Source organism: Saccoglossus kowalevskii, chromosome 21 (genome assembly GCF_978046115.1).
Source record: "Saccoglossus kowalevskii chromosome 21, keSacKowa6.1, whole genome shotgun sequence".
NCBI lineage: Eukaryota > Metazoa > Hemichordata > Enteropneusta > Harrimaniidae > Saccoglossus > Saccoglossus kowalevskii.
In genome coordinates, this window is record NC_140661.1 from 14,885,964 (window position 1) to 14,904,595 (window position 18,632).

Consider the following 18,632-nt stretch of genomic DNA (forward strand, 5'->3'; position numbering starts at 1 on the left):
GTCATACTTTACCCATAATCCTTTGATTGAGAATCAAGATGGCTGACTACTTAACTGATGAAAAGTGGTATAAAAAAACTGTAAATTGCATTCTCCTACATTTGTGGATTTTTTTCTTGAGGGGGTCATCATGTTGTTTGGCTTGACTTTTCCGTTAAACTACAATGTTTGGTTACATTTGTGATGTATGCTTTAAGATCATGCTTTTTGCAGCCTAATAAAATATTGATTGATCACAATGTCAATTGCATTGAGTCATAAATACTGTTTCATTGCATCAGCAAATTAGTGAAGGAATGGAGGAATTTCAAATGGCAGCATGGCAGTAAATTCACCCACAAAAACATGGGTAATGGCCAGTAGCAAATGGCTTCCATAGCTAATAAAAACAATATTCTTTGGATTGGAACCGAGCGAAATGATAGTTGAGATACGCAGACATTCCATTCCCAACATCCTATTATGAAAAGCTTCCTATATTGGGGGGTGGCGGATGGTTGGAAATGCCCAGGACTCAAACTCTGTTTTTCTTAGATCAGCCATACTAAGCAGGCAGTAGGTCAGGGAATGCAATGCGTGACCAATCTGTATCTGATGCACCATGCACATCCAGGTATTTTTTGTTCTTACTTTAAACAGAAAAGTTACACTATGTGTTGACACCAATAGGTAAATGATTACTCCAAAAAAAAAAGGAGAGAATCTACTGATAACTCATACTTCACAATTAGGCCAAAAAAAAAAAATGTTTTGTTGCCCTCAGCGACTGACCGAAGAATATGAAATATCGGGTTGCGTTGTCTTTTTTAATAGGCCCAAATATTAAAAACTCGCAATTTAAACAGTAATCAAAGAAAGCTTAGAAAGAACTCCCGTGTGCTGAGAGTATTGAAGACACAGTAAAAATTGATTCAAAATTACTTGTACTTGAAATGAACAGAGTGTGAAACTAATAAGGTCTGCGCAATGTAACAGACCATCTATGTACCAAGTTTCATTGAAATGTGATCAGAACTAAACAATTATGAATTATGCTAATTATGGAATTTATATGAACAGATTTTAACCCAAAACTGATCATATTTGTACATTGTCCTAGAGCATCTATGTACAAAGTTTCATTGAAATGTGATGATTAGTACCTGAGATATCAGTGTGAAAGTTGAAATTGTATTAATTATGCAAATTAGGTGATTAATATGCATATATATCAACAACTAATTGGCACTCTGCATAGTTTAGATTCATTTAAAAGTGATGATTAGTACTCGAGATATCAGTGAAAAAGCTGAAAGTTAAATAATTATGCAAAATCTCTGCATAGTCCTAGAGGATCTATGTACCAAGTTTCATTGAAATGTCATGAGCAGTACTTGAGATACATGTGAAAATCTGAAAATTAACTCATTATCCAAATTAAGTTAATATGCAAAAATATTTATCCCAAAACCGCACGCGCACACACGCACACAGTTACTGCAAAGACTCATACCCTAAGTTTTCACGTTTGAAAAAAAAAATCCGACCGCCCAATCCAATTTTCCATTCCCCCAATACTAAGCATTTCATAAGCAATAAAACACGCATAAAGTATTCCAATATTTCCCAATTATATTTATTTTCATTACATCACTTTTACATGAACTATTATAGTTTTATCATCAATTGATGAAACCAGCAATAAATTCAAAATACACCAAAAAAAATTTCTAAAAACATGCACACAATACAACAGTTTTGAATTCTCAAATTACTAACCTACTTGTACACGCGAGTGTCATAAAAGTTATGAGGAGCAGATTGATTTTATGGCTAGTCGTTTATAAGACAGTTTGCTTCAAATTTTAACAGACTTTTGGATGCATTGGCGAATACCAAAATGTGTCCTGCTTTTTTGTGAATACAAAATCAACAAAAACTTTAAAAAGAAAACACGTCTACATTGTACAATAATAAACATCTTGGATAAAAAAAGTTGGGACAGTAAAATTTCTGAAAACTGAATACGACTACCGGAAATCTGCTTACCCCTTCCTTGCATATACATTGAAACTCTAGGATATGATAACCTATGAATTAAAGAACCCAAAATTGTCCATTGTTGAATTAAGAAAAAGTTGGATGAGTGTTTTCCCACCAGTACGATACTCCAGTTTGCACACTGCATCCATGCTACTATAAAGATTGCAGTTGCAAACGTGCAAAATTTCATGACATACTGAAAAGCAACTTTACTCCCTTGATTCTTCAATGAAGGAAACCAAGATTTATCAAGAACAATTGTTAAAATAATTTTAAATCAATGAACGATGCAAACTTTATACACACAAAAAAAAGTGTAAAATAATTTACCAATCTACCCTGACAATTCACAAAAACAAAATTAACATCCTCATAGAAATAACATTTTGCAGGTACAAACCTCATAAAGACTGGCTCATTTTCATATTATATGTACACAAAGCAGGCGTCTAATATTAGACAAAAATCAAATCCACAAATTGTTAGGTTACGGTCATCGTAATAAGAGCAAATGGTGTTTTTTCTGGGATTTAGTCACAAACATTTTTACTCAACAAAATCTTTCAAAGGATCTGCCCTGTTATAGTTGAAAAGGAGTGTTATCTAGAATGCAAAGATCAGAACGTAATACAAATGTACACAACAGTATTAACTTGTAAATAGAATATACTAACATGTAATGGCAAAAAATCATAGTACTAATCTGGTGCCAATGTATTCAACTATATACTTGTTATGCTAAATATAACATCTGACCCAAGTCAAATTGTGCAGTTTTACACTGGTGCTTTATTTTTTAGCAAGTGCAAATGTGAGAAATAAGTTGGTCATTGTACTGTAAATCGCTTAAATTTCAAGCAAGGCAAAATTCGCAAACATTTTACTGGGTTCTGAAGACAAAAAATCACATCAACTTTGTGTCCCGATTAACACAATTAAATCATCAAATCAGAAAAATTTGTTTACAAACAAGAGTACATATAGCATATTATAAGTGTGGTCCTGCTTTTTTTTTAGTGCACCATCCAGCATTGATGAAGTTTGAAGATCACAGATAAACTTGCATAAACACCCTGTTTTAACTACTGATTGGTGGAGTATTTAACATACAATTGTGACAAAGCATGGAGGTAATTACCTCCATGGTCAAACCCACTACAAATACGAGAATTCAAATACTGGAAAGTCAGAAAGATCAACAATGAATAAATCTAGATGATTCTACCATGCATATACATAAAATACACATTTTTCTCTAATTTTACAAATCCTTAATTCTTGTACCTTAAAATACCTCATTGTAGAATTATTCTTCACTGAAAAGACTTTGGGCGTTTTGTATGTTGTTTGTTGAATGTAAAATATAGAAATAGGTATATTAACGGGAATTTATTTTCATCCCTTCAGCGAAAATAAATTCCCAGCAAGTATTTTACAGTACTGTAGGAACCGCCTCCGAGTCAATTTGCAGAAAACCGAAAACTACAACTATTGTGAAAATAAAAGAAAATAATCATAGTCGCGGGAAATTCATAGTCACATACGAGCTGCCATTTCAGTTACAACAAGTTCACAACGTAATGGCAACCATCATGCATCAACGGTTTTATGAATTTGGGATTATAGCCAGGGTTGTACGACTTGTGTAGTAACAGTATTCAGAATAATGTGATGTTTAAGTCTGTTTTTCTTTTGGCACGACTGAAGTACCATTAACATGGACTATGATTACCAAATATTAAGTGCAAAAGGGGGGGGGGGGATATTTCTGGTCAATTTGTTACCTAAATTTATACAAGCACACTTTGTTTTTATTTCAAAATTGTGCTTTTCGATTTATCATTTTTTTGCGAAAAAGCTTTGAGGAACATGACCTGAAATATTTTTTTTAAGCCCAAAAAAGCAGTTCAAACAGATGTACACTACATTTGATTCAATATAACTGTATTTACAAAGTATTGCACCATTTTTTTAAGATATGTTATAGGCTATCCTATACTCTGAAGAGAAAAATGCAAGAGTCACACAGTGGTAATAGCTGGTTTCTCAACTATATTTTTTACATTATTTACAAAGTTTAGCCAAGTATATGAGAAGAATCTATGAAGGCAAAACATGTTATGGTAGTATAGCCGATAAACAAGAAGCCAATTGAGATTTTTCCCGTTTTTCCCTTGTGGGAGGGGGGTTTTTTGGGCCTCCACAACTGAGCAAAAAAGTATGTAACTTGTACATCTACATTAAAGCAAAATCATGTAACACGAGTCGTTGTGACCAACACCTCAACAGCGGCCAGTTCAATATAAATTCACAAGCAAAACAATTTTTTCAGTTCTGGATAATCACGAAACCCTCAAATCATCAAATGTTAATCCCTACCATTAAAAATCACAGTACTTTGAATCTAAACAATATAAGAATGTCGCTTTCAGGACCTCTGGCGATTTTGATCCACTATACTCCTGATACCAAAAAAAAAATTTACTTTTTTTTTTATTAAGCAATTATTCTGAAAGTTTTTTTTTTAAATAGCTTTTTCTTGCTTTCTTATAAAATTGTGATCTTTTGAAGCTTGTTAATGCAATAAAACAAAGAAATCAATGTCTGATGTTGAATCAGGGCATAGATAATATAGTTATCCGTAGTATACACAAGCTTGACTTTAATCAGAAACACATAAACTAGGCTATTGTGCGAGATAAGTTAGCAATAAGGACAAAAGCTCAGACGTTTTCACCTCATGATCACCCCCTGCATTTTGTATGGAAGCGCTAATAAATGACAATTTCCATGGTTGCCAAAGTTGTCAGGGAATCACCTTACTAACAAATAAGCTGGCAATGTTGCTGGTTTGAAGCATGTGTATGATCCACATTATCACAGTACTCACAGGTGAGTTGTGGTGTAAACCAATAATACTAACAATATGGGACAAGAATAAATATGGCACAGTGGAGTTATTTCTCAGTATCTCAAATACGACATGCGAGACTTTCCAATGTGCGCCACTAGCAAATATGTGCAACATACAAACATGTGCAACTTAACGTGTGCAGCCTACGAACATATGCAGCTTACAAAAGTGTGCGGCAGTTTTCACTTTGTTTCAGTGCCTCCAGTGTTTGTTATTTGATAACAAGTTGATTGTGCTGTAAATCAATCATTTCCAAAAAATTTACACATTTGTAGCCAATCACAGTTAGTATATAACTGGTTGTTGTGACCGGGTACAGGCTTTTATCCACATCACTGGGGAAAAGGGACAACAGAAGACATTTGCATCAAACAGAAACAGCAATCATGCCCTATTTCATCGGCTAAAACAATGAACTGAATATCAAATATAACTACATGTACTTATTTTATAGTCGTCCATTTCCAGCAAAACAATGAGCATTTTGTATTTTAGAACAAGCATGTCATCCCTGCAAATTTAAAAGTCACATGATCATCGCCGGATTTGAGATACTGAGAATTGTTTTTATTTACTTTCCCATGCAAACAGCACAATATGTTAAAATTTTAACATTCTCAGACAAACACGGTTAATAATGAAGTCAAATAATTTACTTTTGTGAAAACCAAGAATGTTACTTTTCATTTCATAAGAAAGCACTGGGATTAGCTCTTGGGTCTTTTTGATTTCTGTACCTAACTGCTAGCCACACTCCAAGCAACTGAAAAAAAAACAAAATAATTTTATTATAATACTGTGGAATACTTTATTTTCGCTGGAATTAATTTTTGCTGAAAAGGCTTTTTGGGCGTTTTGTATGGAATTTATTTTCACTGATTTTTGATGAGTTTAATGCGAAATATAGGAAAAAAAGTATATTTGCTGGATTTAATTTTCACGGAATCATCCCTTCAGCGAAAATAGCGAAAATAAAGTATTCTACGGTACATCAAATTATAATATCAATGATATTCAAAAACCTACACTGTATTTTGTGTTTGTGTGCATCTCTAATACACGTGCACGTAAACTAATTGTATTTATTGTATGGTATCAACTTTTTACTATAGGCCAGCCAAAATGAAATCTTGTTCATTGGATATTGGAACATTAAACCAGACTAGCTTCGATGGTAGTTTTCAAGAATATCGAAGTGTCGTCAATGGTCAAGTGATTATTTTGTGCAATTACAAAAAAAATGCAAGGTAGTAGGTGCAAGCGGGTTTGATGAACAAGGAATTTTCCTCCTGGTAATTCTACGACCTGTGTGACGCATACGGATTTGGCTAATATTAGTGACAGCAAATTGTAGGTTGCTTATTACAATTGTATGGTGTTTTTTTTATTGAGTAATGCTCTTGTGTTTAAGCATTCCAGCAGAATTATGATACCTTTCAAAAATGAACTCTCAATCAATAATATTACGAGTTAGTGTCATTGTAAGGCTTGAACGTCACAGAGGCATCAAAGGCACCTTGAAGCGCAACAAGTTTGTCCTATTCTCAACATTATTCCTATGATACCAAAACAATTTTATCAATTTTAACCTTCATAATCGATGCCTGCTCAAATGTTAAGTTTAAACCCTGCCATTGCACCTCGCAATTGTTATTCAGTCTTAAATTCTTCAATCCTCGGGGGAGGAGCTACGTCACAAGACGTTCCAGGTTGCTACGACGCTCACCACTGTACATGCATTTTTATGGGCTCTGTGCGCGCTGCTGTGGAACGCCGGTCGAGCCGGTGAAAATTCGAGAAAACAACACAAACTCAACTTTGAAGTAATCCCGAACAGCCAAATTTATATATGTTACACACGTAGGGCTAATCTTGTTACACTGTTCAGAGGAGTCTCAGAGGATATGATAAAAACATACAGTTCAATGATTACTTTTTCTTAGCAAACTGTTTGAACAAACATTGAATAACTGTTTACCATGAATATCGTGATGCTTATCGTGGCATATCAGCATTGAAATTACACACTAAACTTTCACCATGTCATGCGGTAATCAAAATGACTTGATTTTGTGTTCTTACCTCTGTAAAGCTAAAAAACAACCCCACACCACCGCTTATTCGCAAAGCCTTTTCCATCGTATCTTCTATCGCAGCTATACATGTTCTACATTCTGGACAATAGTCACCAATATTTTTACCTTCACCACAGCAAGGCACATGAGTCTGAATCAAAATGAACATTGAAAACGTCAATACGGAAAGATTTCTATTTGCACCTCCACCCCCTAATCCTAATTAACCTTCACCCCAAGCCCACCAATTCAATTGTAAATGACCCCTCTAGACAACTATAGGTGTCCTTAAGCGGAACATATACATTTAAATTGGGGAACGCTGGAGGGTAGGGTTAGGGCTGGTGGTGTAAACTCTTTCTACCAATACGTGTACATCTAATGTCAAAACATTTCTAAAATGGTTCAACAATAGACAACTACCCCGGTATCCCATTTGACATCATGGATGAGAGGGAAAAGAAAAGTTGAAAGACATCAATGCACTGTAAGGCTAAACAGTTCAATGCTAGTCCAAAACCCAGCTCCAAGTGTCAACACAATCCAGCCAGGTGTACAGATCATTCCAGAGCACCCAATGAGCCAATCAAAAAAACTTATTAGTCTTTGGGACCAGTGAATGTAGAATTCGGGTGGTCTCCAACAAATGTGCTATTGATGAATTACTTCAGATGAACATGTCAATATAGGAAGGGACAGGGTAACTGCAAAAACTCACATTGGAAACAAAAATAACATACTGGGCCCCAATGTAGGCTGAGATGACTGGCATTGTGTCATTTTAAACTGTATTTACTTTAATCATTCAATGTCATTCAATGCAGATATTTTTTTAAACACGGAAACAGGGGCGCAGTGCCCTCATGCCATGGCTATGCACCCCCGAACCCTGGGGAGCAGATCCTCTGGCAACCATAAAATTCTGATTGACCAGTCTTCAACTGTGACCTGTCTGATAGTAATTTTGGTCTCAAGGAAGCCATAGCCATTTTAACTTAGAATTATCAAAAACTCCATACCCTGGTAGGGAGAACCCTATCTCCCCCCATTTGGTGGCGCCACTGGGGTTCTCCCCCACTTGGTGGCGCCACTGAATTGCAGTGCTCCCTTTTGCAGTTTTTTTCTGGAAAACCCCCTGCAATGATTACTTCCAGTGAACAATAAGCAACTGTAAAAATGTACGATGTTGGAGTTTTAAAAACTAATAAATAACAAGTTCAACAGGCTTTATGAAAGATAAATTCACTAGCCTTTGGACAGCGGGCCAATGATGTCAAACCATGCACACAAAAATAAAATAAAAAAAATAAGACTTACATCAACACAATCTGGATGGTCACGTTGTCCAGGAACAGTTTCATTCTGTGAATAAAGACCACAGCAGTTAATCCGAACCTGGGCTTCTTCCTTTGTCTGTGCTGATGTATGTGCCCAACCAGCAGTTACCAACTGTCTTCGTGCTTCTAAATCTAATGCCAAACATGCACAGGAGATTGCAAATTGCAAGAGAAACACTAAAAATAAAATTATCATATACTGTTATGTAAAGTTAAGGATAAACAATTTTACTTGCTCTTTTAGAATTTCACATCAACACAACGCAAGGCAAGGCAAGGCAAGGCAAGGCAAGGCAAGGCAAGGCAAGGCAAGGCAAGGCAAGGCAAATCTAACATTTATGAGCACTTCTGCCAAGTCATTTCTATGGTTTTGGAGAATGAACCAGATATTTGTATTATATCACATACATGTACACTGCTACAAGACAAAAACATACTCTGTTTGGCATCTGGAAGTCTCATGACAGTGTTGTGATTTGCATAATTTGATGTATTTAATTTCATAGTTGCCATTAATAGCAAAAATTGGGAAAAATTTATAAACTTTCATGCAAGTTTGTTTTGTGAAAGATGATCAAGTTAACTTTGGTTTCAGAAAGATTAAATACCACAGAAGATAGTAGAGCACACTGAGCAGACATCTGAAGATCCACATCCAATACGATGCCATTACATTGAGAGAGTGATTGCTCTTCAGGGTCTTGATTTGCGAAACTGATAGGCGAGTGGAGTGATCACTCGTTTTAGAAAGTAAAGTTTGTAGTCCCAAACCTAATACACAGGGCACACTCAAATTTGTACTGCTTTGTAAGAAGTCAATCAAAAAGACTGAAAGGGACTTTCAGTGAAAATAAAAATCTATTAAATACTGTGAAACACTTCGCTGAAAAGGCTTTTTGGGCGTTTTGTATGGAATTTATTTTCACTGAGTTTAATGTGAAATATAGGAAAAAAAAGTATATTCGCTGGATTTTATTTTCACAGAATCATCCCTTTAGTGAAAATAGCGAAAATAAATTCCAAGCGAAAATAAAGTATTCTACAGTATACCTATTTTCCCCTATTCTACATTTAACTCGTACATCAGTGAAAATTAATTCCAACTAAATAAAGTATTTTACAGTACCACACTCAGATATATTAACATGTTTGACTGTTCATTTTAAAAGGATACAAAGAAAAGTAGGACTTGGTGATGTTTGACAGCTCCTACGAGTCCAACAAGTGCAATGAAAAATAAGAAAACTCCACAGGCAATGATTCCACCAATAATAGCTATACTTGTGACGATTGCTAAAATTCTACCATATGCAGCTACACCAATTAAAATAAAGGAAACAAACTGTAATGAAAAAAAAAAAATATATGTAAATCGATGACATTCAATGATTAACGCATTGTTTGTATTTTTGATAGGACTTTCTTAAAACTAAAATATTCTTTGTGACTGGCTGTTTGATTACTTTGTGTAACTAGTTTTGGGGGCAAGATTCTCAATTGCATGTATTTTGATCGATTTTCCATTTTAAAACAGCCACCAAACAGAGCTCAAAGGTGAATTTATTATAGCTTAATACATAGGGAGGGTACATCTAACAAGAACAATTTGTCAAACACCTTGCATTATTGTTGATTACTGGTATCTTGTGGTAGGGCATAAAAGATAGGCAAGGCAGTGATCTAACATTGCGAGCTGTGGCTCGCCAAATGTGAGCAAATAAACGCCACAGTAAGAGAATGAATACAACATAAGCTGAAAACATAGGATATGCTTCCTCAGATTTTACGGACGCACAGTGTTACCAATTATACCCACCCTAAGTACGGCATGTTGTTGCCGTTCCATTTTAATGTCTGCATATTATGTTTGCACATCCTAACTGTCATTCCATGTAAAAGATTGCTAACAAACCTTGCATATGTAAATGTACAGTGTAACACCATGGTTTCTGAAAAGGTGGATGCATCCACTAAATTCTAACCATGTGAATGTACAAGACTAATGTACATCTTTTCACACAACATTGATAATTTTATATGGGATAAAATGAAGAAATTGCAAATGAATATATTGGGCAAGCAGCCTGTCCGCTGATATAGCTCCACTGTGTAACCAGTTGAAAATAGAAATTTTTACCAAAAATGGCAAAAATATTCACTATAATTTCAAAAATTTCAAAACTTATTGTGTCAAAATAAACAAATATGTCAGAGGTCCACCCAAGGTATGTCTACATATAAAATATCAAAGCGAATGGGTTAGTTATTTGATTGAATAGAAATTTTGACCAAAAATCTAAAATTATACCGAAACCGAAAATTATAAAATTAGATATCACAAATGTACAAATCTGACTGAGCTCCACCAAAGGTGTCTACCAACGAAATGTGCAAAGTAATTGGGCTAGGCATTTACAAGAAGTTGTACATCTTTACCGAAAAAGACAAAAACCTGCCGTTTTCAAGAAGTCACGCTGATACTGATGGACAACCAGTAATACAAACTCCATCAACATTTTTGATGTTGACAACATAGCTAAAAATCTGTCTAAAAGTAAGTCAATTATACTTCTATTTATAGAGTCTTGAAATTTATATTCTGATTAATTAAAAATCATTCAAAAACAGAAACCATATTTATTTACTCTAAAAATTTGTTTTGTAGAATTTTCATCAACTCGTACATGTACAAGATTGATGAGATTTTTTTTAACTTCTTTTAATGCTCTGAATTAGGAGAATGATGCATTTTAATTAGCCCTAATGCATTCCTTAGTACTTTCTAGGGATACAAATTTACTATCAATAGGAATTACCGGTATTCTCACACACAGTACAGTTGTCATTAAAGTCTAATTAACAAAAATGTATACTTGCGGAAAGTACCAGGATGTATGACCTTTAAGGGTCATCTATAAGACTCATCAGCTCTTGATTTGGAATAGGCAAGCGAGTGATCACTGGCATTAGAAGCAATATCTGCTACAGGGTCTGCCGAACATTCTAGCCTAATTGGCTTTCTTGGAGAAAAAAGCATTAAATCTGCTTGATGAACCATAAAAATTGGTATATGTATGAATGCGATTTAGAGCTTAGTCACAGCAGTCTTTCTAAATTTGTTATTCTATTTTTTTTTATGTTTTCAAAATTATGTTGCATTCTTTGTTAACTTTATTGTATTTCCCACCATAGGGGTATGATTTCAATGAAGATTATTAATCAGGTGATTCGCATACTCCAAATGTGAGAGAAATCTAGCACTCTCTCATATTTCCTGCTTTGTATTGTACTGTACCGTATAAGTTTATTGTGATTCTTTATGTGTTTGTAATATTATTTAGCATTCTGTTTAGCTCGTTAACTTGACTGTATTTTAGTGTAGTTTATTTTATCATATTTTTTTTTTATTTGTTATTTTATTTTATACGACCATAGAACAACTCACTGTAGTTTGTTTTAGTGTTGAATAAATATCATTATTATCATATTGTCCATCAACATGTTGTACAAACAAATGCATTATGTTCAAGGGTTGATGACACGCATCTTCTGTTACAAATGTTATGCAATTATAACAATACATTTTACACCAATACAAAAAGACATATTATACGTAAAGCAAAGCGAAGTGAACAGATTTACCACATGGTGTTTGTGTGTGTGTGTAGCACCCTTTTAATACATCATACTAAACATGCACAGACAATTTAATACCAGATGTGCACATTTTGAACAAAGGCAATTTTGTTAAACTTTTACAAATTGAATATTCATGATGTCAATATACAAATCAGTTCACCTATATAGCCTCAACAAAGGGATTATTATTACGACAACAAACAAGTGGTTTACCCAAACCAGCCTAGGGAGTCTTAGAATGTAGATATTAAAATAAAATGTTCATTACATATAACAAATTCAGGAGTTGAAATAAAAAAATTTATAATTTTTATTTTTACAGTAAGTCTGAGTGGCTCCTTTTGAACTGATACCCAACGGCCAATAGACAACGTGCCCTCTAACATGACTGATTTTGTAGGGATCTTCGGTCAAAAGGAATTCACAAAAATTATGTTCAATAGTCATCATGGTGACTGATAGGGAAGGAGAAATCTTCAAGTACAAATAAAGATAACAATTTAATTGTAGTGGAACATATTTTTTTTTTGTTTAACACTTGTTTGATTTATAAAATGTGAATTTCATTTCACCAAATAATAAATTCCATTAAATATAGTAGGATATTTTTAAAGATTACCTTATCAATGTATGATTTTCATGGGAGTTCACAGTTTTACCATTTAGATAATGTGTTCTATGTTTAATCTTACATATTCACTGGGTTAAAATTTAGCGCATTTTCTAGTCAGCGAAATAAGCAAAATTAAAACCGAGTGAATAATAAAATTAATTAACCCCTTTACAGTATCTGACTGTGTCAGTGATGTATCAACTTAGTGGGCACACTGTGCCAGAGGAGAGTTTAACACCATGGAGAAATCATAAAATTTGCTGTTTCCATGGAAACAGGTTAGGATACATCATTTTTTCAGTCACATCTGCATAAGGCACAGTTTCGCAAACCCAGGCTTGCATCAGTGTATCATGCATACTGGATTTGGTAATCCTATTGTAAAACAATTTATTTTCACAAGAATTTAATTTCACTGTTTTGATATGTGAATAATTAAAAGCATTTACAGTATTTCACAAAACATCTTGTGTACACCATTGCCTGCTATGAAAAACGCATTTTTGATTACAGCATGCTTGAGAAGTACTGGAGCAACAAGTTGGAAAACTAGCTCATGAATTGGCAGTCAGCTTGTGATTGTCACAAATTCTGCCCAGGATTCAACATATCAAAGTAGATCAAACTGGTCACCATAGTTACTTTCAATATCATTGTATATAAATTTAAAGAACATACAAAGACAAGATTGTATCCAAATGATTAAAATTGAATTCAACAATGTGAAACCAGTTTATGTGTCCAGCTGCTATACAGGTTTGTCTGAAGTGGGCATGATGACTAGTCAACAAGTTTGAAAAGCCAACTGTTTAGTCAAATCACAAGCTGTCGCCAATTTAAAACCAGTTGCTAACTTGCAGCTCCAATAATTTTGAAACTTGCCATAAATACTAATGAACTCATCTATTTGAAGACCCACCCAGCAACAAGAAGCAGAGATACTCTTTGAACCGACCCTCACTACCCTTCAGTTGTTATCTCTCATGGCTAGTATGTATTGTAGACTAATCAAACATGGCTTTATTCTTATCTGCTCAAGTTTATCTATTGATGGTCATATCAGCACAAAAAAAAAAAGAAATCTGAACATGGAAGATCAAAATACAGCCATGGTTTTTCAATTGGAATATCACATGACTTGACCTTTCATTTATACAAAAATGTTTAGGCTATTAGAAGCCTGTTGATCTAACAAACAATACTTGTTTTTGAGAAATTTGAAGTACCCTACTCATACACTACACTGATTTATTAATATTTATTAAAGTCCACTCACTGACTGCATGCTCATCTGGGAACCATAAACTTGTTGATGAACAGAGTGTACTCAAATCTAGTTTCCTAAAAATGCAGCATAATTCATGTTATTGTGGATACTAGACAACTGTAGTTGATATTGACCAAGTTTAAGAATGTATGACAAATTTACCACCAAACTTCTGATATAAATCAGTTTGTTTAATTTAAACCACTATGTTGCGAAAAAAAGGTTATTGTATGCAAATAGAGGTCAATGAACTTCTTAACAACTGTGTTATACATATCTACAGCCATTCATGTTCAATGCACAAATTAGAACAATCTCGTTTCGAATAAAGCAATCTCATAAATTAGCTACATTGAATTCTTGCTCTTGCTAAAAATAATTATCCAAAATAATATGCTAGTTAAAATTACCTATCTCAGTTTCAATTATGATCACATTAACTAAAACTGAGAAAATGCATGCTCCATTATGAAATGTAAACCATTCAATTCTAAAATTGCTGAATAATAATTAAACATTAAAATAGTGAAACTAATACGGCAAATTTAGTACAATGAATGTACACGTATTAGATATTCGCTAGTTGTGAGATAACATCATACACAAAGGTTTCACATAAGCTTCCTTAACATAAAGTGATCTTTGAACATTCAACAAAGGAACAAAAAGGAACGATAAAAAAATATATACATTTAACGGCTAATTTTAAACATTACAGACCCCGGAAGTATACTGAATCATTCTCACGTGTCGGGCCGTGTGTTTATTCATACAGCGAAATTCTCGTATGCGAACAGGGGCTTTTCTTAACACAGAAATAGCGATTTGTTTAAATAAACACTGTAATATGAAGGAATTTATCCTATTTGAAGATAACAAGCTTAGATTTCCCGTTCCAGCATTGTCGGAAATAATATTATTTGCGGCCACGTCAGCTGCTGCAGTGAATCAGAAAACTGAACAGATAATGTATGTTGTAAAAAATAGATGCACACTTACCATGTACAGGACATTGAGTGCCACTAAGGCATTTTTACTACATGCGAAACCACCACACGCCATAACTGTGGTCTATCGAGGCTGAAGAGCCCTAAAAGTATAAAATATCGAATAATTCGTTGGTGTAGTCAATGATGCGTAGACCTCTTCGAAAATATGGCGGATGCTGACTCGGAGCCTCGTTTTGGTGCCAGCTCATGCAGTTGGCGATATGCATGACGTCACGATAGGACGCCGAAAACGCCGAATTACACGCAATATATTATACCAAAAAATTAGTAAAAAGGTCTGTCAGCGCTTTTTTGTGATCTTTATCGTCTGTGTGCAGCACCCCACAGTACGCTATATTTCAACGATCAATCGTAGACGCTAAGATGATTAGCATATACTAGTACTCAACTTACTAGTACTAGTCCGCTCCAGTTACTATGGCAGGAGGTTAAATATACCATGGATGATACCTCCATGAATATACAGAGCTTTTTCAGTGTTTTGTGTTTTATCCAATATTACATCATATTAAAAGTATAGACAAATCGGAGTATATGAAGTTCGTTTTTTACAGTTATTGTTTTTTCTCTAAAATGTATGAAAATGTATATCCATTTATAGTCTTTGAAATACACAGGGTTATAGTTCCTCTTCCCCACATCCTGACAAGTTTTTTTTCAGGTTGTTTATGATGTCATCTAATGGGTAAATTATGTTAATATCAAAAAAATTGGGATGACCCAAAGCTAATTTGCATATGTAAGTCGACAGTGATACAATTGTCTAAATCAAATGATATTTGAGAAAAAATGTCCAAATTACTGGAAAATCATAATGTTACGTCAATTGAAAGGTATTTTAATAGAGAATAACATTGACATGTAACCATATGTATCGGTCCATCGTCCGAATCGCACGCTTTCACTAAAGCTAACGATCGGGAGGCCACACGAGTCAGTCATAGCGAACAAACTTGCCTTGGCTAAGGATGATAACCCATGGGTTATATCTTTTCGATTGTTTGGTTGATTTTCATAATTATTTACTAGTATTAAGGGACGGCAGTCGTCGCGCCACGCATGCGCGAGATATACGGGTCTCATATAAACAAAGATGGCGACTTTGAATGTCGCGCAGATCAACGAGTATAAACTGGGACGCCACCAAGCTTTAATTAATAGGTATTGTTTAGGTGATTTGAAAGTATCGAAGAAGTCAGCGGCGGTAATTAGTGCAAGTCGCGCCCAGGTCAAACCTCCTACTTAGAAGAGCGCATTGGATTATGGGAAAATCAATGTTTATCAACACAAATGTCGCACATGCGCAGCGCGACGACCGCCGCCCTTTAAATGTAACACAAAAACACACATTCTGGGATTTTCACTCGCTTTGTGGGTAGTGAAAGAAAGAGTATACACTGCGTATGTGAGGTCTTTCAATATTCGCCAATTATTTTTATTTATTCAGTAAACTTGAAGTTAAATGGATATAAATAGATGTTTGCATCTATAATTTCACTAATATCATAATTATGCATCTTTCCTAGAAATCGCGTATTCTAGCGATGAAGCACTCTCTCCTAAGCGGACGCAAATGAACTGTCATCTAAGCGCCACGCTGTTTAATATATCTATTACCTTCTCGATATATGTGATCCAGTTACATATCACCCACCAATTTGAAAGATATTAAAGCCATTTGTCTCCTACACGCTGATGAAGTAGTTATCCAATCTGAAACCACATGAGGTTTACACAATTGTTTGAATAATCTCCAATCCTAAACACGGAAACTGACAGTCAACATAGAGAAAACAAATAATATATTTTCAATACGAAAAAGAAATCAATATACCAGTTAAACACCTCAATTATCTGGGGAACGGTTTTGAGTGCCAGCAGAGTGGAAATGCAAAGAAACAATCATGAAAATCTTGAAAAAGAAGGGTTGGGGCACAACAACAAAGACTCTTGTGATTTCAAATAGTAATAACGGAAACTTCATATATATCAGAAAATTTGAGTAATTCACTACTGCAACGAGAACAACCGACTGACAACAGCACAGCAATTTGAGGGCGGTATGACGATGTTACCCACAATTCATAGCATAACCAGCTTGGGGTAAACGTAAAGTGTACAGTATTTCACACCTTTAAACGATAGCGTTTCTCAACCGTTCGTTCTCAGACAACTAATAATATTAATATTAGTTGTCCGAGGTTTGTTGAAGGACTGTGGTTGGGCATAGACCAGAAATACAATTAACAGCATTGTAATTAGAAAGCAAATATAGATCAGATATGTTCATACTTAGAGTAAAAAGGAACACCATTGTGGGTGTTTACGGAGAACCGCGGAGCTTCCTATCAGACATGTATATAAACAAAACAGGCAAAACTCTACAATTGTGTTAAAAATTCATCAAGATCATAAGAATGAGAATAAAAAAAAGTGCACTGGGATGATGAAATTAATAATGACTCTGGTAAAATAGAAGAAATAAACGTAGAACCTAACTGCAATTCAAAAACAATTTCAAACTTAATTAATATCTCACTACAATAAAAATAATATAGATGGGGGTCAGACAATACCCAAATTCCGTGAAGAAGAAAGGATATGTGATTCCTATTCAGAAAATTAAAGTAGAAAATGAACGGCATATTATAAATATTATGTCTCTACCAAAATACCACTGACGGGATTGTTCAGTTTGCCGAAATACATCACAGACTTTGCTAATTTAAAAAAATCAATTAAAATTTATAATGATAATGAAAAACAATAGCACTGATTTACTCGTTTCACTGGCTAAATTCATTAAAAATAATATTTTATTGAGACAGCAATATCTTGTTGGAATTTGAGTTCCCCTCAGAAAACTTATAATTTCGATCATTTCATTGTATTTCATATTTTTGTCAGGGCTTGAAATATATGTAACAGCCCATTTTTAAATAGTGTCTTTTTGAGCGTCATGTTCAATGCAACTTTCGAGAGGAAATAACTTACTAATATGTGGACAGTTTTCAGAAATTTAAATAGTGTGTCTTTTTGAGCTCCAGTCACAAGTTCTGGGCAACTTTCGCGATGAACCAACCTACTACGATGAAATGCCATAATGATATTTAAGTATTCCAAAGAACTGTATTCCAAAATTCAGGCAAATGTTGAATCACGTGATCCTGGTTCTCATTATACACAAATTATATGCAGGCTCACTTGGCCTTTCACTGGTATAATTATCGAGTTCATGGCCTGAATAATATCAATATACAGTAAAACATGTTTAAATAGGTACATGTCATTTTAAGCGAATTTAATTTTAACTCCATGCAGGAATTAACTGAATCTTAATTTAGCTATTTAAAAAAGTGTCAACATTCTTATTGTGAGAATATACTTTATTTTAAATTAGCGACATCTTGAATTAGCTAAAATATTATGCTAGCTAAAAAGACATGTTTTACAGTACTCTCCAATCGATTTTAATGTCTTGTTTACGAACAACCAAGTGCGCAATAAAACTTACTATTTGCAAAATTACGTATTTAATACGCTAATTTAACGCAAACCTCGGATAGTGGTAACGTAAATCTTGAAACACGAAATGAATTGAAACTATCCTTAACCCGATTTATCTACGGATTGTTATCTTTCCGACGAAGGTTTCCATTACCACTTTCTGTTTCTTGCACTTCCACTATAGCAATGTTTAATTAACTTGACTTTCCCCGAAAAAATAGCAAAGTTGCCCAGTGACCAACCGTAAC

General features: G+C 34.4%; 1 protein-coding gene across 1 annotated transcript; it reads right to left on the reverse strand.

Annotated features, from left to right (window-relative positions):
• Positions 1-1,593: 1,593 nt before the first annotated feature.
• On the reverse strand, positions 1,594-15,034 carry LOC100377894 (tetraspanin-13-like). The gene is made up of 5 exons (XM_006824138.3): positions 14,867-15,034; positions 9,523-9,690; positions 8,329-8,547; positions 7,019-7,162; positions 1,594-5,699 (listed from the first exon to the last, which is right to left on the reverse strand). Exons 1-5 carry the CDS (start codon positions 14,927-14,929, stop codon positions 5,625-5,627), a joined length of 669 nt encoding a protein of 222 aa, XP_006824201.1. The 5' UTR covers positions 14,930-15,034; the 3' UTR covers positions 1,594-5,624.
• Positions 15,035-18,632: the final 3,598 nt, after the last annotated feature.